The sequence below is a fragment of the Convolutriloba macropyga genome, chromosome 2 (assembly GCF_964194025.1).
Source record: "Convolutriloba macropyga chromosome 2, txConMacr16.3, whole genome shotgun sequence".
Lineage (NCBI taxonomy): Eukaryota > Metazoa > Xenacoelomorpha > Acoela > Convolutidae > Convolutriloba > Convolutriloba macropyga.
In genome coordinates, this window is record NC_134469.1 from 51,804,293 (window position 1) to 51,826,082 (window position 21,790).

The 21,790-nt window shown below is 38.1% G+C and overlaps 3 protein-coding genes across 6 annotated transcripts in view; 1 reads left to right on the top strand and 2 right to left on the bottom strand.

Annotated features, from left to right (window-relative positions):
* The window catches only part of LOC142358752 (uncharacterized), a 49,976-nt gene extending 46,552 nt beyond the window's left edge, over positions 1-3,424 (bottom strand). For 2 of the 3 annotated variants that reach the window (XM_075410316.1, XM_075410314.1), the window contains exon 1: positions 3,306-3,424. In XM_075410316.1, coding sequence (XP_075266431.1) covers positions 3,306-3,365 — 60 coding nt within the window. In that variant the 5' untranslated portion in view covers positions 3,366-3,424. Of the gene's footprint in view, positions 1-3,124; positions 3,246-3,305 lie in introns of those variants that run through there. The other variant, XM_075410315.1, reaches the window with a different exon arrangement.
* The window catches only part of LOC142358754 (proteasomal ubiquitin receptor ADRM1-like), a 275,805-nt gene that overhangs the window by 30,029 nt on the left and 223,986 nt on the right, over positions 1-21,790 (top strand). The gene's annotated exons all lie outside the window — the stretch shown is intronic.
* Positions 3,440-20,378, bottom strand: LOC142358755 (uncharacterized). Of its 2 annotated transcripts, XR_012761844.1 has the most exons (4): positions 20,207-20,377; positions 19,125-19,361; positions 3,852-4,466; positions 3,440-3,595 (listed from the first exon to the last, which is right to left on the bottom strand). XR_012761844.1 is itself a non-coding variant. In XM_075410319.1 (3 exons), exons 1-3 carry the CDS (start codon positions 20,311-20,313, stop codon positions 3,917-3,919), a joined length of 894 nt encoding a protein of 297 aa, XP_075266434.1. In that variant the 5' UTR covers positions 20,314-20,378; the 3' UTR covers positions 3,608-3,916. The 2 variants fall into 2 exon arrangements, 1 of the variants encoding a protein (XP_075266434.1); XM_075410319.1 differs by lacking the exon at positions 3,440-3,595 and having other exon boundaries at positions 3,608-4,466; positions 20,207-20,378.

Below are 21,790 nucleotides of genomic sequence, written 5' to 3' on the forward strand. Positions count from 1 at the left end.
AAAATCAATGCCTCGTTGCCACATGTGAACAAATCACTAGCCAGAATCATCAAACAAAGCTTTTAAAAAAGAGTTTAAAAAAATACGTCAAAAAACATAAACCGACAAATGTCGGAAGAATTGCTCTTGAACGACAGCCGAGGCAATTTAATTCAGGGTCTGTAGCCTAGATCAATTTTTCTTTATGGGTGCAAAAACCTTGCCCCACCGGGATTCGAACCACTGACCCCCCGATCCACAACCACTCGCACTAACCACTGCGCTATGAGTCACTTATTATTCCTATGCTGCAACCGATTTTATATTAGCAGCAAGCTTTACTTCGGAGTGAGAGTATTAGAGATCACTCAAAAATGATGAACGAAAGCGTGAAAAAGTCACTCGAGAAGTCAAAAAAAGTTCTATAAGAAAAGCACAAAATTTTCAAGCGAAAAATTTGCATAAAAAAGACACACGTTTAGAATAATTGGTATGAGCTTCGCTCAAGAGCAATTAATCAACACACTTTTTTTGCTCCACTTCCTTTCTCGCTTTCTATTTTACCTGCAAAATCGTCTCTTCAAATTGACTTCAAAATCATGATAATGCGGGAACAGGGGTGAAAAATAGCCAGAAGAGTTGCGGAGATAAAACGAAATAGTCTTTTCACCAAAAAAAAAACAAATTTTCACTTAAAGATTTTCACTTAACTAGTATCAGGTGGCAGCAACCGTTAAAGCAGACAACCTAAATATCTTTAAAAATAGCTAAAAATAAATTAATCCAAAAAATGTTTACGTTTTTATATTGTACAAAATCTAGTATCAATACCAACAACAAAGTTCAAGTAGCTGGCATCTAAAATTTGGCTTTATGGGTTTATCCCGCTTGTATTTTGATTTCGCTTTCCGTTACTTATTCTGTTCATTTTAGATTGCTTTGTTGAGCAACTGCTGTTTAAAAGAATTTTGAGTAGAATGAAACTGCGAATAACGAAACTAGCATAGACAAGTCAGAAAGAATTTATGCAAAATGTTGAACCAGCTAAGAACAATTACGACATGAATACAAGCTCATGAACATAAAAACAAGCAAATTCTTCAAAAACCAGACAAAGAAGCAACACAAATTAAAGACAATAAGGACAATAAATCTAAAGACTATGCTGACATAAAAAAAACTTATTGTGAAAAACTGATACCGCGAACTGCTGTAATAATAGAAACATGTACGGTAAGGTGGAGAAATGGCCAAAATTATTAGGATGGACAAATACTGACCGACTAAAAAACTGGGCGCACTAACAATTGACAAGAAAAATTAAGATAATAATCTGAAAAACTTATAACTCCGCACTTAGCTCTGCGACCCAAAAGACATTCGGAAAACAAACGGCAGATCAAACTCCTAGAAACTGAACTGTTTTTTTGGTGCTACAACAGACAAAAAACTCAAACCGTTGCATAATTTAAATCATAACCGACTAACGTCGAAAGAATTACTCTAGAACGACTAGTGGGCGAAAAGTCGCTCGAAAGGTCGAAACGGCTAAGAAAAAATTTTGAATAATGACCGACACATTTAAAATAATTGCTTCAAACTTCGTTCGAGAGCAATTAATTACCATGCAGAAAAAATACCCAAAAGCGAACAAAATTGTATAATACCATAACCAAGCCGCAAGAATAATTGCAGAAAACAATTATCAGTCAAAACTGAAAGCTAATTCCAGCAATTTTTCAGTGCTATATTGTAATTGCATTATAAATGCTACAATCAATTGCAAATTAAAGAATCTAAAAAGAGCAGACCCAAAAAGCAGAGCAGACAAATCTAAACGTCTTAACAGAATGCTAGAATGAAACGGAGAAAGAAAAAGACTACTTTATAGTTTTTGATAGTCAATACCAATGTAGAAAAAACGTTTAAAAAAACCACTTTAAAAAAACCACTTTTAAAAAAAACCGCTTAAAAAAACTTTTAATTATTTAGCATTTATAGCTTTGAAAAATTATATAACCATTCCCTTGTCCAAAAAAAACATAACTGGCAGATTGCCAGAAAATAGCCGCAATAGCTTCGTAGATCTGCAGTCTCAAAAAATCAGTAAAAAAGACACACCAAAAAAAATTGTCTTTTCATTGAAGGCTGATATGTTATATTTTGATTTAACATCTGTATACGTTTTTGCTGCCTCTAATAGCTGCTCTCAAATAACCTTCATTTAGAGTGACACACACCCATTTGACCTTATCTTTTGAATTTAAATAAAAGTCAATTTCAAAGTGAGGAAGTCATTTTTGAGAGTGAGGTAAGTCAAGTGGGACCAAAAATTTAAGCGAATCAACAAAAAACTCGCTCCACTAAGAGCGAAAAATGACGTCACACACGCATTTCAGTTGAAATTGCATGAACGAATGAACAAAAAGCAGATTTGAAGTGGTTGTGACGTCATATGGTCGTAACAAATATCGCGACGACGAAATAAAAAAAACCAAGAGAAGGCAATAATAGTCCCAGCTATCGCTGTGCGGCTATTAAAAAACCAAAAATTCAAAGCTTTGCGACGCGAAAAAAGTTAAAATTGCCAATTATCAAACAAATTTTTATTGAATTTTAAAGTCTTAGCGACATAGTTAAAATAAAAATTCATTTACTGATCAACTTCCGAACTCCGAAAAAAATGATACTGTTCAAAACTCCGAACAAATTGCTCTCGACCGAAAAGCGGGACAATATAATTCGGAATATAAGCAATACAGAATTAGAATTTTTAAGGGTGCAATAACTTACGCCCAAGTATGGGTTAGAAACATGCGCCATTCTATCAAATTCACTCTTCAAAGTCAAAAAGTGGTTCAAGAATCAATTACTGAACGATCGAAAATTTCTCTCACTCAGAGAAGACTATTTCACTTGGCAATTTTATTCACTTTCGCTTGTAGGTCAAAACCGAAAACTCTAACGCTTCTTTGAGTCGTAGGAAACCCCAATAAATTCAATAAATTCACCCCCAATTAATTCAAATTCTTTGAATAATAAAAAAACCAAGAGAAGGCCAATGATAGTCCCAGCTATCTCTTAGCGGCTATTAATAACAGACTAAAAACTGTTGAGGGTTGTTTATCGTGATTGAATTACTAACCTGAGTTGAACGAATACTCATAATGTACGCACTTTATCTTGATTAATAATTCTCAGAATTAAAGCCTCTGAAAACACCATAAATCACCAATGCCACACACTCTTACCACTAAATCTGTAATGGGTTTCAAATTTTCAAGTTTTTATTCACTAATCTCAAATTTACTGACATCAGAACCAACATCGGAATGTCTAAGGACGCAGAAACTTGTAATCGAAGCTGCGTCGTCAGATATGATCATTGGTCATTCGGTACAGAGAATTCTTTGAGAGTCGACATTTAGGTCTAGTCGAGACTCGGATTGCGCCTGAAGTGCTCTAAACTGGAAAAGACATGGACACAAGTCGTTAGTAGCAGTGGGAAAATGGAGCTTCGTATCTCGGAGAAGACTCGGAGTGTCTAGACTTAGGGAGTAGCGGTTCGATTCGGAAAGCAGACAATCGGTTCGGTTTCCGAGATCGTTAATCAGCTCTAAAATGATACTTTGTAGTAATGAAAACTATATTTCATACAATTTGCATATATTCACAAATCAGATTTCACATAAAACACAAATCGGATTAAAAGAGTGACAACAATGATCATCAAAATTCCCACAAGAAAGGATTAATACCTCAAGTGAAGCTTGTGAAATTTAAAGACAGTTATTACTAAGTCACTATCAGAAAATTTTATGGATAGGAAAAATCTGAGAAAAGGATTCATCAATCATCACAAAGTTTTTCACCTGGGATGTCAGTTTTGGGGAAGAAGCACGGCTCGGCAATTCAACAGCTTTACGCAACATCAGCTTTATGACTTTGAGCTGCCTCTTGAAGATCTCGATTTTGATCTAGATCTAGAGTTCTCTTTGCTACGAGTCCTCAAGCGCTCTTTTTGGGGGGAAGCGCTGCCTGATGCCTTTCTGTCTCTGGAACTTCTCTTCCTTTCTCGGCTGGCCTTCCTATCCCGTGGACTTCGACTGGCCTTTCGTTCTCTCGAACTCCGACTCGACCTTCTCTCTCGAGGACTCCTACTGCGTCGTCGCTCATGGGGACTACGGCTGCTTTTACGATCTCGTGGACTTCGACTACGATGTCCACTTCCTCCCTTTCGTTCTTCGACACGTCCTCTTGACCGTGATTTATCCCGTCGATGTCTGGAGTCACTTCTGTCCCGGCGTCTGCTGTCATCTCTTTTTCGGTTCGATCCGGACCTAGATCGGCGTCTATCTCTGCTTCGAGAGCGCCTATCTCTGCTCCTAGAGCGCCTATCTCTGCTTCGAGAGCGCCTATCTCTGCTTCGAGAGCGCCTATCTCTGCTTCGAGAGCGCCTTCTCGTATCACGATCACGGCTGCGAGACCTTAAACATTGTCAGTTTTATCAGTAGGATCATATCACTCAATATCTAAGAGCTAGTTTTTCTATCGCTGAAACCTTTTTAAAACATAGCCTACAATTTGCCGGAAAATAGCCAACGCTGACGAGATAGACGCACATCGGGATTTGTTGGGTTATGGACTTTCGCAAGCGGAATAAAAAGCGTTTTTAACTAAGTAAAAGAATTAATTTCTCAAAAAAAGAGAGAATAACAAAATGATATTTTACAGAAGAATTTAGAGATTTACAGGAGAGATCTGATTATTAGATCAAGATGGTGATTTGAATTTGGGGATGAAAAAGGACTCAAAAATCAGCTGTATATATACCCATTATCAGTGTGAAAAAGTCAAGATACAAAACTAATCTGAGCACCGTGATTTATAGTGGGGGTCGCAAGGGTTACCCAATATGGTTTGCTTCTGCAAATCAGTCGCAATGGGAACCATAAATGGAATGCATTTGCACTTTTCTAAGAATTCATTCACACTTCCGGAGATATCATCATCATTTAATACATGCTGGGAAGATTTTACATCAATTAATCTAACTCTAATAATAGTTATCTAGATTCACCAATTTGAACCGAATATTGATTCTCAGCACCATTTCTTGACTATTCATTTATATAATTTCTTTGATCAAAGTCATATTGCTTGTCTTTCTAATCTGGTAAGTCAAACTTTCTTTCTAATTCTCACTAAGTTTAAGACTATAGTTTGATCGATATTCTAACACCCCCACTCAGACTTGAGCTGATTGCGTAGAGTCTGCTCCCATCAAAACTGCACTGAATGTTTCCACTTTCGAAACGGGTAAGGACTTTGGGAAGATGTCCGCTGCCATTTTGTCTGTAGGGACGTAATGAATTGAAATATTCCCATCCTCAGTCTTGTCACGAATCAAGTGGAACTTTGTCTCGATGTGCTTGCTCCTCTTGTGCATGACTGGGTTTTGGCAAAGTCTGATACAACTTTGGTTGTCCTCTCCAATTGCTATTGGACGTTTCTGTTGGATGCCAAAATCCTCTAGAAGTTGTTTCAGGTAGAGTGCTTCCTGAACTGCTGCTGCCATGCCCTGATATTCTGCTTCTGATGAAGAAAGAGCAACTGTGGCCTGCTTCTTGACACCCCAGCTGAGTGCTGCGCCACGTCCGTTGAGCTTGAAGTAATAGCCCGTTGTTGATTTTCTGTCGTTCACGTCTCCAGACCAGTCTGCATCACTTTCCCCCACTAAATCATAACTAGCCTCTTTTGTGTAAGTAAGTTTTAAACCTTTTGAACCTTGAAGATATCGCAGAAGTCGTTTTCCGCACATCCAGTGTTGATTGGTAGGTGCATTCATGTGTCTGGACAGAATGTTGACTGTGAACATGATGTCTGGCCTCGTCTGTTTGGCCAGATACAGAAGTGATACAACCAAGCTTCTGTAGATCCTCTGGTCCACTTCTTCGTCTCCGTTCTGTGCTGTCTGAAGTTTCAAATTCAAATCAGCTGGAGTTCTTGAGGGTTTGCATTGATCCATTTGAAACCGCTCAAGCATTGTTTCTATGTAGCGTTCTTGGTCGACTGTGACTTTGCCCTCTTCTCGTCTGATTCTTAGACCCAGAAACCAGTGTAGTCTCCCTCTGTCTTCCATGTGAAAGGTTGCTTCTAGTGCCTTCCTGACATCAGAGACCACTGTCATACTTCTTGATGCTACTATGATGTCAACCCAGACCAAGATGAAGGTGTGATCCTCTGCCTCTGATCTTGCGAACAAGCAGTGATCGTTCCTGCTTCTGGTGAACCCCTGTCTCAGTAGGAAGTTTGCCAGCTCTTTGTACCAGTTGTTAGCAGCCTGTTTCAAACCATAAATTGATTTATTTAGTCGACATACTAACTTCTCCCCATCTGATCCGCGTTTTACAAACTCCTGTGGCTGTTCCAGATACACTTCTTCCTCGATTGGTGAGTGCAGGAAAGCAGTCTTGACATCAAATTGGTGCATCACATGGCCCTGCTTCGCTGATAGCTGAAGTAGAATCCTGAATGTCTCTGGCTTATAGGTAGGCGCAAAAGTCTCAAAGTAGTCCAGTCCTTCCACTTGTTTGAAGCCTTTCGCCACATAGCGCGCTTTGTATTTGTCCACTTGACCACTGGTTCCCAATTTCACGTTGTAGACCCATTTGCCCCGTATGACGTCCCTGTCTGTGGGTGGTCTCACTAGGTTCCAAGTCTCGTTGTCTTGGAGTGCCTTGACCTCGTCCTTCATTGCCCGGTGCCACTGGTCCCAATCGTCACCTTGCTTGGCTTCGTACACTGTTTTGGGTTCCACATAGTCGCCCTCAGTCACAGCAAGATGGGTCCTGACTTCTCCAAAAAATTGCGGAACATTCCTTGCTCGTGTCCCTCGTCTGGGCTCTGCTCTGTCCGCGTGTTCCAGTGCGTCTTCATTGAAGCCAACTGTCTCTAACTGTGAGAAGTCTTCTGTGTCACTGTCTTCCAGTGACTCTGAGTCTCTGTAACTCCCTCTTGTTGCAGTAGATCCTTCATCAGGTGCTGTTTCTCCAACATCTGAGGCCTCTGGTCTCAGTGTTGTTTCTTGAGTATTCACGCTCCCTGCGTCATGCCACTCCTCCTTTATTGCAGTAGATGTGTCCTGTCGTTCTCTGTTGTCATCATCTTGATGACCATCATCTGGGTGCCAGATTCCCAGTTCCGACCCATCATCTAGTAGGTCAGCCGTTTCTTTGTTGTCAGGGATTGAGCCCACTTCAGACTCCTTGATGATCACATCTCGAACTGCCATCACCTTGCGTGTGTTGGGTATGTACACCAGGTATCCGTTTTCTCCTTCAGTGTAACCCACAAACTTTCCTTCCAGTGCCTTGGGTTCAAGTTTGCTGACTTCTCTGTCCCTCTTCCTCATGAAGACTGTGCAACCAAAAATAGATAATTTACTAATTGGAAGCTTAGGTTTTATACCTCTCATCAGCTCTGCTGGGCATTATTCTTCTCCTCGTCTCACAACTAAGTTTCTGATCCTTGCTGCGTGAAGAATTGCTGCTCCCCACATCATCTTGGGAAGTCCTGAGTCAATGAGCAAACATCTTGCCATCTCCAGCAGTGTCCTGTTGCACCTCTCAGCTAACCCATTCTGTTGTGGCGTCTCTGGTATGGTCTTTTCCTGTAGAATGCCTGCATCTAAGCAGTAGGTCTTGAACTGCTCTGAGAGAAACTCCTTCGCATTGTCTTGCCTCAGCTTCTTGGGCGTCCCCACACTGAGAACAAATTTCTACAGGCTGGCCAGTGCTTCACTCTTTGCCTTAAGCAAGTCCACAAACACAAACTTCGTGTACTGGTCTGCAAACACTATGCAGAACCGGAACCCGGACGGTGACTCTACTCTGAAAGGTCCCATCACGTCTGTGAACACCCTCCAGCTTCTCTTCTGCTTGGGTCTCTGCCACTCTTGGTACTTGAGTCTTTGTGATCTTGGCCAATGCACACACATTGCATACATCATCGAGTTCCCCCACTGTCTCTGGTGCATTCCTGACCACATCCGCTTAATTCAAATGACCCAACCGTCTGTGCCACTTCCTTGCACTGTCAAGTTTCACGCTGTTGGAACTCATCTTGAATTCTAGAACGCTGCAGGGTAAGTAAAACAAATTATTTTCTTGTGTTAGTTTTACCCGAGTTCCCTTCTGGAGTTTCATGCAGCTGTTTCCTCTCTCGAAAGTGAAGCTATGTCCCCACTCCGTGCATCTTGAGACTGATAGGAGGTTTGAAGTATAGTCCGGCACAGACAGAACATTTTTGAGTTCGCATTGGAATTCCCCTTTGTTTGAGGGTATGCTGATCCTCACACAGCCTCTGCCCAACACACTGGAAGCCTCTCCGTTGGGATTTCTGACCACTGATTGAATGGGCAAAGTCCAGGAACGCATCGATGTTCGTCACTATGTGATCTGTACAACCACTGTCCACTAGCATGCCTGCTGTCTTCCACTGGGCAACAGCTGCCCAGCATTCCTCGTCTGGTGTAGCCAATATTGGACCCATTGCCACTGACTCATGTTGGCCTCCATCTCTTTGTCTCTTGCATGCCCTGTCTAGGTGACCCTTCTCACCACACTTGCTGCATTGTGCTGTCTCCTTCTTCCTGCAGTCCTTGGCAAAGTGTCCAGGGATCCCACACACAAAGCAGTTTCCTTTCTTGGGTCCCTTCTTGAAGTCACGCTTCACTGCCAGTGCCACTGAACCACTTTGTCCCTTGTGTCTCTGCACCGTGCTCTCATGAAAGTTCTGCAGCCTTTTCCTCAACTCTGTGAAGTTCGTTGCCGGGTTGAAGCTTTCCTGTATAACAAAACTTTCATACCTCATTGGCAGACCATTGAGGACCAAGGCGTTGAAGAGGGTCTCTGAGACTGCTTCCCCTGCTTCTTGTAGCCTTGTGAGCAACTCCTGTCCTCTGATGAAGAAGCTGTCCAAATCCTCAGAATCCTCGAGCTGCAGTCGAGCAAGCTGTGCCACTAAAGTCACCACTGTCGGCGTCTCCACACTCTGAAATCTCTCTTGCAAAAGCTTCCAAGCCTTTGCTCCATCTCCAATGCGGTCATCTCCCACACAGTCATGTCTCATCAGCATGAGGGTTGTTGCATCTAGAGTCAGTGCCAAATGGCACCACACATTGTTCCGTTTCTCCTTGATGTCTGCAACTTCCTTCTCATATGCATCCTTCAGCACCTTGTGGTTCTTCTTCTCATCATTGGTTGCCCCATTGGCCAGTGGCGCAGGCTCATTGGGTTGCTCCTCTGTCCCCAGTAGTGATTTGTAGAGTCCCTTCGTCTGCATCATCGCCACAAATCTTGTGCTCCAGATTGGAAAGTCCTGTGCCTTTCCTGTGTAGGTCAGCAGCTTCACTGTCTGTTGATCCATTGAAGTTTGAGCAGGCAAAACAGTTGTGAAAAGAAAAGGTACTAAGCAGAAAAGGATTATGACTGTCAACAACAAATTGGTTTTGTTTTGGAAATCAATTTTGACTTAGAAAATTGCTGGGCCCATAACCTGTTGGGTTATGGACTTTCGCAAGCGGAATAAAAAGCGTTTTTAACTAGGTAAAAGAATTAGTTTCTCAAAAAATGAGAGAATAACAAAATGATATTTTACAGAAGAATTTAGAGATTTACAGGAGAGATCTGATTATTAGATCAAGATGGTGATTTGAATTTGGGGATGAAAAAGGACTCAAAAATCAGCTGTATATATACCCATTATCAGTGTGAAAAAGTCAAGATACAAAACTAATCTGAGCACCGTGATTTATAGTGGGGGTCACAAGGGTTAACCAATATGGTTTGCTTCTGCAAATCAGTCGCAATGGGAACCATAAATGGAATGCATTTGCACTTTTCTAAGAATTCATTCACACTTCCGGAGATATCATCATCATTTAATACATGCTGGGAAGATTTTACATCAATTAATCTAACTCTAATAATAGTTATCTAGATTCACCAATTTGAACCGAATATTGATTCTCAGCACCATTTCTTGACGATTCATTTATATAATTTCTTTGATCAAAGTCATATTGCTTCTCTTTCTAATCTGGTAAGTCAAACTTTCTTTCTAATTCTCACTAAGTTTAAGACTATAGTTTGATCGATATTCTAACAGGATTGAAACAGAAAAAAAAGAACATAGCCGGCATATTGCCGGAATAGCTGCGAAAGAATAGACCTGCGTGTCGTATAATAGAGATAGAAACAGATACAGATCTAAATTGAAAAAAAAATCGACGCCGCTCAAAAAACTTGGTAAAAAACATTCAGCGATAAATTAATAACGCTTGTTACAATTCATTCCGCAGAAGCCTCTTATTAGGGACCTTTACTGCACATATGAGTTCCTTTGACCTTAAACAAATTCAAATTAAACTTAAGTTTTAAAGTGCAAAAGTCATTTTATTGAGTGAGGTAAGTCACGTATGATCAAAATCTAATCAGGCAAATAACCTAAAAACTTTCGCTAAAGCCAGTGAGAAATGACGTCACGCGCGCAAATGCCGTTAGTGAGAGGAAGAAGTCATTCAGAAAATTTGACTTTTTCAGCTTTGCTGTGTTAACAAATGTAAAACGAAAAAAGAGCGTCAGACGACGAAACAAAAAAACCAAGAGCACCGCAATATAGCTTCGCTCAGCTTACAGCTTCGCAGCTATATAAAAAAAGAAGAGACCGAAATTGACAAAAATTTTACCTAAGTTTCAAAAATTGTTCTAATTCAGTGTACAGTTTCAGTTAGATAAACCTATACTTACTTTAGCTTCTAAATTAAAGGGTATTAAGCTAAATACTGATATCCACTAGCAATTGCTCTAATGAACTTTTATAACCTAATGCACTATGATTCAACGACCGGGATTTATCGGTTTATCCCGTTTTTGATTTTGCTCTTTTGACCTTGACTGTATTCATTACATTGCATAATTCAATGCGTGCAAGAATTTAAAATCCATTCAGTTGAAACAGTGAGTGAGGTAAGTCAGAATTCGGGAAACGATTCGGAGAGTCGTCTTCGTGAAAAAAATACCCTTCAAATCATCTGGTTCCTACTAAAGTGACTACAAAAAACAAAAACTTCAGTAAAAAAAGATAGCCCATAAAACCAACTGAATTAAAAAATTATATTACACCTGTATATAGAAAACAAGCCAAATTTTTTGTACGCAACTGTAAACATTAAAGTAAGAGAGCAGCAAAAGTCAAGCCATGTTTGGCCCCTATAATTTTATTTTGGAAGAAAAAGTTGAATACTGCAAGAAATGGCAAATGTTAGAAAATTTATCAATTTCCGTAAGTTCTCTCCAATCGAAACACTATTTTACAATATAAAAACAGCAATCAATTGGTAACAAAAAAAACTTTATCGCTTTAACTATAAACGTTACTTGTCGCCCTAAATCACCATGAACTCGATAAAACTAAACAATGACCAAAAAATTATTCAAATAAAAATTAATCATGGAAAAGAGAGACAGAACAATATTCAAAGGCAAAAAATCGTATGTTACCAAAACCAAGCACTTAGAAAATTCACAGAAGTGTTGTTTAAAATTTGTAAATTGAAGACAGTAAAACCTCTGTGCCATATGTTGAAAAAAATCAAATGCAAACAAAAAACTTTGGAAAATTCAAAGGAAAAAGACCAAAATTATTAGTCCAAATTATTTTCAATTTAATAAAGGCAGTGCGAATAAAACTATAGGTCTAAAAAACTTGCTAGAAGGAAACATTCTAGAACGTGGACAAAACATGCATTGTAAAATAGATTTAAAAAACTAAATCGAAATTTCTGAAAAACCGTCAAACAAAATTGGAAACTCTAGTTAAAAACCAATAAAAATTGAGGTAAAAACAGAATTTCTCTATTAAGCAAAAGAGGTCTAAGAACATTACATAGCCATCTTCCTGTCTCAGTAAGTAAAAACAGCTCAATTGCGATAGTAAAACAATTTGAAAAAAATGTTCAAAATATGGTAACAAATTTTTCAGTGAATTTTAAAGAGTTATTGCCAAAAACAATTCAATGAGCAACAAAACGAAACCAAAGACACCTATGGTTCACCAAAACACTTTTTATGGTCAATAAACTCAAAGTAAAAACAGAAAACTAACAAAACTTTGACAAAAACTGCCAAAATCGGACTAGTGTGTACAATTATAAAACAAAAAACACCTAAAAATAAAAAGAGGCATCCAATTTACTAATTGTGAAGAAAAAAAAGGCCGCTCAAAGAGCCAGAAATGAAGAAATTAATGGAAAAAAGCAAAAAGTTACAAAAAATCGAGAAATATGGGCCAATTTTGCACGTGAAACGCACTATTAAGCTCTCAGAAACATTGTGGTATCAATTTCAGATGGTTGCATATTCATGCGGCATCGATTAAAATTTACTTCTACAAAAATCCAAGCTACAATAAAAAAAATTGGGCCATATGGACGAAAATACGGCTAAAAACTTATCTATTTGCGCCAATCTCTCAAAAACTCTTTTCAAAGTCAAAAAGTCATTCGTTGAACGCCGCGCATGAACAAAAAACCGTTCACACATCAATTTTACTCACTTTCAGTATTAGGTCAAAATGCCGCCTGGACAAACAGTACCTCCGGGAAAAAAAATCCTCTTCGAGTCGTAAAAAAGGATAGCGCCTAAATAATAACCGTTTGAGAGGCTGACGGCGGCTATTAAAAATTAGATAATCTGCTTTTCTAGTCTACAGAGAACCTTGAGGTGCGCTAGTTCACAAGAATCGTTAATTGATAAAAATTTGACGGAAACGAGAAATTTTTCAAACAAAATTACCGAAAAATAGCCTTCACCTTCGTTATGATTGTAACAGGCACCAAAAAAATGATAATTGACAATGTGTTAATCTTAAATTTCGAAATATCGTGTGTAATTGTTTGACGTATGTTTTCACATGAATAACAAACTCAAATTCAATTAGAGAGCAGAAGTAACTCTTTAACAAGAAAGAGTGTTAGACAGAAGTGACGCACAAATGTTGAACTGCTGATAGAAGTCATAGAACAAATGAGCAAAATAGACGACAAAGAAAATTCACCAGAGACGAACTCGAAAAACGTAGCCAAAAAGGAGTTCGGAAACAACTACAACTATCGGGGGCACTCCCTCCCCCCCCCCGACAAGAAACCGCAAACTACATGGGAAAAGACCTAAATTCAGCACTGGAATTATTATTCACAATATAGTTGAACAGAAAAAAGGGCCGCGCAACAATTCAATTTAATCATTTAGCTATTTGATCAAAATACAACCAGGCGAGGTCCGGAACTGACTCCACGTACATCTCCGATACAAAACTAATCCTATAACTTCCTTAAAGCTCTGACAAAGTTCTAAAATTTGATCAAAGCAAACTGAAGAACAGACTAACGTGATTACGATCAAAATTGGCAAAGTCAATAGTGAGTTGAAAATCAGCATGAGAAAGTCTCAAGAAGAAACTCATAATATAAACAGAGGAGAGCGCAACGTAAAACTAAAACCAGAGAGGCCAAAAAAATTAATAGAAGTATACGATAATGCAGCTCTACATATCTTGGCTCGATGCAAGTCTCCCTGAAAAAACAGAACGAGGCCCAGAAAACCAATTTACATTGTTATTAAAAGAAAGAGTGTTGAATTTCAAAAACGCTTCTGATTTTTATGCTTTATAAGTCCATTAGAAAACTACTTCATAAAAAAGAGTACAAAACAAACCAAACAACAAAACCACTTTATTGTAATACGTGTCTCTTTAAGGAGCCAGCTCCGCGTAAAAACAACAAATAAGGTCGGACAAATTGCTCTCGAACGACTGGCGAAGCACAAAAGTTAGCAGGGGGCGTAGGCTAGAGAAACTTTTACGGTCTAAAAATTTCCGAATGGGAGGAGTTCCAACCCGCGACATCTGGGATAAGAGTCGGGGATATTAACCTCTACGCTACACGGGCTATATACAACCATCTTTCGCAACCGGTATTATTTTAGCAAGAGACTTAATTTCTGAATGCGATCTGTTCAAATGTCACAGTTCAAAAAGTCAAGAGTAAAAAGTCACTCAAGTGATATCGAAAAAATGTTCTCGAAGAGAACTGTTAAGCCAAAAAAACGCATAAAGACACAACGTTTACAATAATTAATTCAAACTTCAATAGAGAAGAATTAAAAACTGGGTTAAAACAAGATGATCGAACGCCTTCTGTTTAACATTGACTATGCAAGTTTCTTTAAATTCTTTCCCAAGTTGCTACACGACACATTTTTGAAATTGATTTTGCTCAAATAAATCATATCAACTCCCCATTGAAAAAAAAAATCTGTGCATTGACCTAATGACCCGTTTATTGAGGTTAATTAAAAAATTTTTCACGTGGAGCTGAACCCATTTTCAAACATTCGGCAGACTGCCGAACAGGTTGCCGGATGTTGACTTCATCCGGTTAGTTGAAATCATGGTTAAAAAAGACCAAAAAAAGTAAATATTCAGATTGAATTCAATAAAGTTGTTCAAGCCAAAAAATCCTTAAAACTTTCTCGTTTGGACGTCCTCTATTAAGTTTCAAAATAGTTTAAGCTCAAAATTTAGATGTAATCAGCTAGTCAGATAATTCTTGTATGACAGATAGTTGTCAAATAACAAAACCTAAAAACTCATACCAAGAGAGTAACTACTGACCACACCCTACACACAATTTTAGTTGCGTGAGAGATACAAGTCAGAGAAAATAGAACTTTGACTTCTTGGCAGGTGTTCAAAAGACTATAAATAAAAAATAGGTAAGATGACGAATTAAAAAACAACTGAATGAAACTACTGACCGGAAATTTATCATTTTTACAGCAATATCAAAAAAACATCGTCAATGAAGCCCATAACAAATCAAAACCAATTAGAAAATTTCTTTTTCCAAGATCCAATATTTCAAGAACCAGTAATAAAAAGAACGCGTTATCAAAATAATAATCAAAAACTATTTTCAAAACAATTACAAAAGACTAGACATTTTTCAAAGTCAGCAGCTTAAAAAGAAAAAAAAAACAATAAAACTACACGCCAAACTCCTTAGCCACAGCATACAATAAAACCCAATTTTTAGCAGTTCCGACGGCTGAAAAAAAGGACAATATAAATACAAATAAAGGCAAGACACCTAATCAATTCAAAAAAAAATTATTTCAGACAATGAAAAACTTAGCCAAAAATACAGCCAACAATTGACCAAAAGTACATCCATCACACAGGAAGGCCAATAGGAGCTTATTTTCGAGACCAAGCGATAAGACCGCATGAAAACAGAAACAATAAAGACAAAAATCGACAATACTGTTGTGGAGTGACAAAATCATACCACCTATTGCTATCAACTCAAGCACTAATTGGATTCACTTATTCCACATTAGCAACCACTGAAAGCAGCCAAAAATGAGACTAAAAGATAAGACAAAAATACCACCGACTATAGCAAAAAAAAACTGGCTAGTACCGTTTGAAAACAATTGGTCACCAAAAGCATTAGCTACGGACCGAAACAGTTAATTCGATCAAAACTCATCCTTAGAAACTAATGAGACCGGTCATTAATGATATTAAGTGATAAGACATAAAAAAGACGAGAATAAATACAACAAATACTAGGAAAGCATCATTAAGATTAAAAAGAAAGGTGTATAAGTCAACGAAAGCAAAAGCTATCAACTGAAACAGTTATTTCGAGTAATTTACGCATCCATAGGAATCGATGAGACCTCTGAATAATGAGGCTAAGAAACAAAACAAAGTGAAAAAAATGAAAAGTTATTATTTTTTCACAACAACCAGTGCCAAATTCATAGAAAGATGGAAACTGAAAAAATTAAATCAATTAAATTATATGACCCCAGTAGCAACTAATGAGACCTTTCCGCAAAAAAGATTTAAATGACAGAACAAAACCAATTTCTCACTCCACTTTAGAATCATTTTGAAAAAAAAGCCTAAAACCTACTTGTTTTTGCTCTCTTTCAGCTACGCCAGTTTAACTAAAATCACCATTCTAATTGCCTTCTCATTGACGTGCAAGAGCCAAAAAATGAACAGCCGGAAGACCCAAGAACCACCTCTAAGTAGATATTAACTCTGTTTAACTGTCTTCACAATCTGCGACTCCAAAACAACTATTGGCAAAACAGCTTACAAAATAGTTTTCAAAAATAGATTGAGACCTGCTAATGAAAACATGATTAACTGTATATACGCAAAAAAATGAGGAAAGGGAAAATAAAAAGATCAAAATTTTTACAAAAATTCCTACCAAATGGTAACGCGGAACTTCACAAAAATTGCGCCTCAAAACTTTCATTTTTTCATCAGTGAGAGACCACCCGAATCTTTTCTGAGACCTAAAAAACTTCAATTAAAAAAGGGAACCACAACAAATCAGAAGAAATCACAAATGTGTATCAATTATATCAGTATAACTCTCCTATATAACCCTGAGAAGCTAGTTCGCAAAGAAATTTTTTTAAAAAAATAGGCAAAAATGTCAAAAGCTGATCAAAATGGGCCAAAATTTTATTTAAATTACTCAAATTTCTGTAACAGACATGACTCAAAATAGTCATCACTCGAATCGAAAGATCGCCAAAACCACTAAAACATGGTCAATTAAAACACTCATAATTTAAAAATACTGATGAAGATTGAGGAAAATGCTAAGAAAAAGCGTCCAACAGGGCAAATATTCAAAAGGCTCACAATTGCATCTAAACGTCTAAAAATTGCTTTGAATGGTCAACAAATTCCATGCCTATATTTACTAGCGATGATAATAGAGACAAACAACTCTGCAGAGAAGGGAGCAAGAATCAAAAGCAAAAAAGTATCCGGCAGGTTGCCGAAAAATAGCCGCCGTCGACCCGCTTGACGCCCATTGGTATTGAAACAGAAAAGGAAAAATATTATAAAACGGCAGAATTTTTCTAAGTGTCAAAATTTTTGTGTTGTCAAAATTTGTTGTGCGAAATCTGCATATTCGGTTAGATTCTAAAATTACACTTAATTCGGCTTCTAAATTTAACGCTATTAACCATAGTACTAATGTCAGGTGGCAATCGCTTTAATGAACTTTGATCACCTAATGCACTATGACTTAAAGACTGGGCTTTACATGCTTAGCCTGTTTCTTTTCATCGTTTGATTTTGCTCTTTTGACTTCGAACGTATTCACTACATAGCGTAATTAATGCGTGAAAGAATTTAAAATCCATTCAGTTGAAACAGTGAGTGAGGTAAGTCAGAAGTCAAACGTGAAAATTGTGATTCATATAAAAAAACGTGATCAAAACGTAAAGCGCCTAAATAATAGCCGTTGAGAGGATGACGGCGGCTCAAAAATATCCCTCGCTGAAAAAATTTTCACACCTTTTCTCAATCTCTTAGAATGTCCAAAATGTTGCTTGAAAAAAAAACACTCAATTCTCTTTTTCTCCCATTTTTCGGTCAGCAGACTAACCCAAACGCTTCTTGTCACGTGCTGTTTTTAACTCCCTGTAAAACAGGTCCTCTAAAATAGAAGTCACCAATTAAAAAAGATCGCCACAATCAAGAACAATCTAAAACTAACTTTTCATTTCAAACATTGCTTCGATACTCAACTTCAAAAGGGGCGTACGGTATTAGGCGACAGCGCGATAAGTTAAAGCCCTTATTCGTAGTCATTAGGCGAAAAAATGAACTAACATTCTGATGATATTAGGCAAAAAGTAATTAAAATAGCCGGCAGATTGACGGAATAGCTACAAAATATACATGCCTGCCGTATAATATAGATAGAAACAGATATAGATTTAACTTGAAATAGTTATTGGCGCTGCTCAAAAAGCTATGTAAAGAACATTCAGCGATAAATTAATAAAGCTTGTTAAAATTTATTGCGCAGAAGCCTTTTTATTAGGGACCTCAAACTAAATGAAATTAAACCCAAGTTTAAAAGTGCATAAGTCATTTTTATTGAAAGAGTAAGTCACGCATGATCAAAAACTAATTATGCAAAGAGGACTAATATCAAAAACTAATCATCAAAAACTAATCAAGAGGACTAATATTGCTACAAACTACGTATGAGAGCTCTTAATTACCACAAATTTAGTGTAATAAAATAATAAACTCTGAATCGCAAGCTTGAAAAACTTTTCTTTATGCACAAATTTTATCGTTTCTTTTCCATAGTCTCCTGGAATTATGAGCAAAGATTAATTTCTTCAATGAATATCATTTCAGCCCCGTTATCGAAAACAGCAATTTCATGTGGCTAAAACTGACCTGATATCCATAGAAATTAATATAGCGTAAACAAACAAAAACCGACCAACGTAGGACGAATTGCTCCCGAAGGATTGGCGAGGCAATCACGAGAAACTTCTATGATGCAAAAAGTCTGACTAGGGAGGGGTTCCAACCCGCGACCTCCCGGATAATACTCCTGGACAGTAACCCCTAAGCGACATGCGCTATAAACCAGCTTCTCTCACAATCGGTTTTATTTTAGTGACACACTTAATTTATGGATGTTCGCAATTGAAATCACTCAATAAACTCAAAAGTCAAGCGTGAAAAAATCACCCGAGAAGTGAAATTCAAAGAAAGCTAAAGAAGAAAACGGTCAAGCAAAAATTTTGCATAGAGAAGACACATGTTTACAACAATTGCTTCAATTTTCGTTCGAGACTAACGATGGATGAACTAACGCCGTCCGAATAACGTTGGACGAAATGCTCTGAAACGAGCAGCGATCGATTGGCTTAGATAGCAACCAGCTTGAGCTTTGGGAGGCCAGCAGTAGGTGGCGCGATAAGAGGGATTTGAAGCCCGGGGAGATCTTGGGTTTAGTTGGTTTGCAGCTTCGGTACTTGCCTTTTTATCTCGTTTTTGAGGACGAAAAGTTGCAAGCGTCAGACGAAAAATCAGACAGAAGAACCGCATCAAAAAAGACCGCAGGACTAATATAATAGCTATAAATTGTGTTTGAGAGCAATTAAAGATTTATTTCTTGATAGGTAGGCAGATAGGTGCTGAGCTTCAAAACCAGTTAAAAAGCCTAGTCTTACTTTCTATCTCGTTCATATAGGGCAGATCTACATTCGCTTGCGAAGTGCCCCCTTTTCCCACACTTGTGACAGTCGTCGTCAAACTTGCCCCTTTCGCCTTGTCTCGCCCATTCGATGATCATATTCCTGCCTAACAGCTCTCGTCTGTGCTCCCGCCGCATGGCCTCTTTCGCATCCTCCCGCTCGTAGAAGTCCACAAAGGCATAAGCCACTGCCACGCCCACTTTCACATCGCATCTATCAATAACTAATTTGATTAGCCACATCAAAATTTCACCTGGATCATATGCTTAACAATTTAAACCTCAAAATTTCTCGGAACAACTGAACAATTGCATAACAAATCTAAGATCGTTGTTAAAAAATATTGGCACAAACAGCCTGAGCTTAAAAAAACAATGTTGTTCAGGAAATAGTATTTTAGCTTAGCTTGTGTAATAATGCAAAACTGAAAAGCTAAAGTTTGAAAACTTATTTTTAACTCAACATAAATCTAAAACTGAGCTCTTAGAGCAGAATGAGAGCCGAATAAAAACATAACCGACTAACGTCGGGCGAATTGCTCTCAAATGACCGGCGAGAGGTTGCCTTCGTCAGTAGCTAGCCACAGGTGGGGAGGGGGGCGTCTGTGTACCGAGGGATGATGAGAGTGGGGCAACAGTGGGGGGGGGGGGGGTGTCTTCAACCTCTTAAAAACCACCCTTCTCACCATAAATTTAAGTCTCCAAAACAGTTTCTGTGAATAGCGTACTCGGGGACTAGTGAGCTGAAAGGCTCTAAGAGCACTTAATGCTCGCTGGGTGCTACCTGTTGCTCCCATTTTTGAGGACGAAAAATCAAATGGGTCAGAGGAAAAATCGGTCAAGCAAAAAATTGCATAAAAAAGACCGACAGGACTAATATAATTCCTACAAACTTCGTTTGAGAGCAACTAACTAACCTAGCAAATTCAAAAAGATTTTACGAAAATTATCAATGCAGGGCAAAATTAGGTAAGGGGAAACAATTGAAGTAAAAAATGGGAGCGCAATAATAGCCGATTGAAATGACGCCATTGCTAGACAATTTTATATTTGACTGACCTTATGAGACGTCCATATCTCTCAAAGATATTGCGCAAATCAGACTCCCGAACTTTTTTATTCAGTCGGCCGACAAATAGTTGGTTATCCGAGCCTGTACCGGCCATTAAAACCTGAAACGTATATCCAACACACTTGAAAGTCGCAATTCGTATCACATCATTAACAACCCACGTTAGCAACAACTGCCAATTACCAATTAATTGTCAACATTTCTTCTTCCTACACTATGTAGTGATATGGTAGCAGCTCTAACATTATCATTGAGTGAGAAGCTTTTTACACCGCAGGGTTGTTTCCAGCAGCAGAAAGTGCTATTTTAGAAGTCTGGGTGACTACCATATCAGTACTCTAAGATACAGACAACAATCACACCCTTTGAGCTACCAGTCTGTTTCACTAAGGGTTCAGGAAGCTGCAGAAGGGTGGATATGTACCCGACATGTACGGCAATTGCGCCTTTCATGACATAGGGTCAATCATGAGGGCCAGCAGTACTTGATTGACCACACGGTAGTTTGAAACTGATCCGGTTAAGCGCGTGTGTGTACATGTGGCATTTGGGTTTAGGGTTTGGGTATCACCGGATAAGGACACCAACAAGAAGAAGGGTATTAACTGCGGGTTTAGCTCCTCGGACCGGATAATCTAAAAATTTTCTATTGTTGTGAAAATGGCAAACGTACCAAAATAGAAATTTTATGTCCCACCAATCAGAAATGAAAAAAATTCTGATGTTCGGTTATGACAGTCCTATCAAAACCAACTGTCCACTGAGACATGGCCAAGCCCCATGAGGCATGGTCAAACGCTGTAGATTATAGCTTATAGATTTATGCTATTCAAATTTGTTGCCTAATAGGATTCGTTGAAAATTCTTTATTCTGGTATTTATTTATTAAGAAGTTAGCATATTTGAGAGGATGAGTCAGTTCTATGCAATCGTTTCAACAATGTGTCACAAGAATGATGGAACACTGTTAAGGACTACTTAAAAAAAGACTACACTCATCTGATGCAAGTGATCGGTAACTCGAAATCAACAAGTTTGAAAAAACTCATATTTAATTTAAGAGTTGCACTTCACTATTATTGATTTCTACGTAACTTTTCCCTAGCAACTTTTTATTTGTAAGATTTCCCGTAGTAACTTTTATAGCTCGACCGCTGTTTAAAACTAAAAAAAGCAACACAAATTGGATGAAATGTCATCTTGACAGAATCGTTCTTTACGTGATCTCAATTTTAGAGACTTCATTTCGAGAAAAATGTAAGGCGTAATCCTAGCCCAGCGGTTCAACCTCCTGTAGTTTTTTTTAACTTGAGCAGTTTTTGGTCTTTAGTTAAGATTGCTTTGATGTAAACTTTATTCCTGAGCGTTGTTTTAGCAAATATCGAGATCATCCTGCTCTGAAGACCTAGTTAATTTTAATTTTTTGATGTTTTATTTTTTGAAAAAGAACGCCTAAAGTTTTTCGGGTCTCCTGACAACTTAATTGAATTTCAAGAGGACATTTCATAAATCATAACAAAAATTTCATTAAACTTGAAGCGCTTACGATTGAAATAATAGTATTTGATTTC

Excerpts from the sequence above, each read along its gene's own strand:
- LOC142358755 (XM_075410319.1), bottom strand. The coding sequence starts at position 20,313 with ATGGCCGGTACAGGCTCGGATAACCAACTATTTGTCGGCCGACTGAAT. Across the intron at positions 19,362-20,206 it reads AGATATGGACGTCTCATAAG|ATGCGATGTGAAAGTGGGCG; the intron begins GTCAGTCAAATA and ends AGTTATTGATAG. Across the intron at positions 4,467-19,124 it reads CTATATGAACGAGATAGAAA|GTCTCGCAGCCGTGATCGTG; the intron begins GTAAGACTAGGC and ends ACAATGTTTAAG.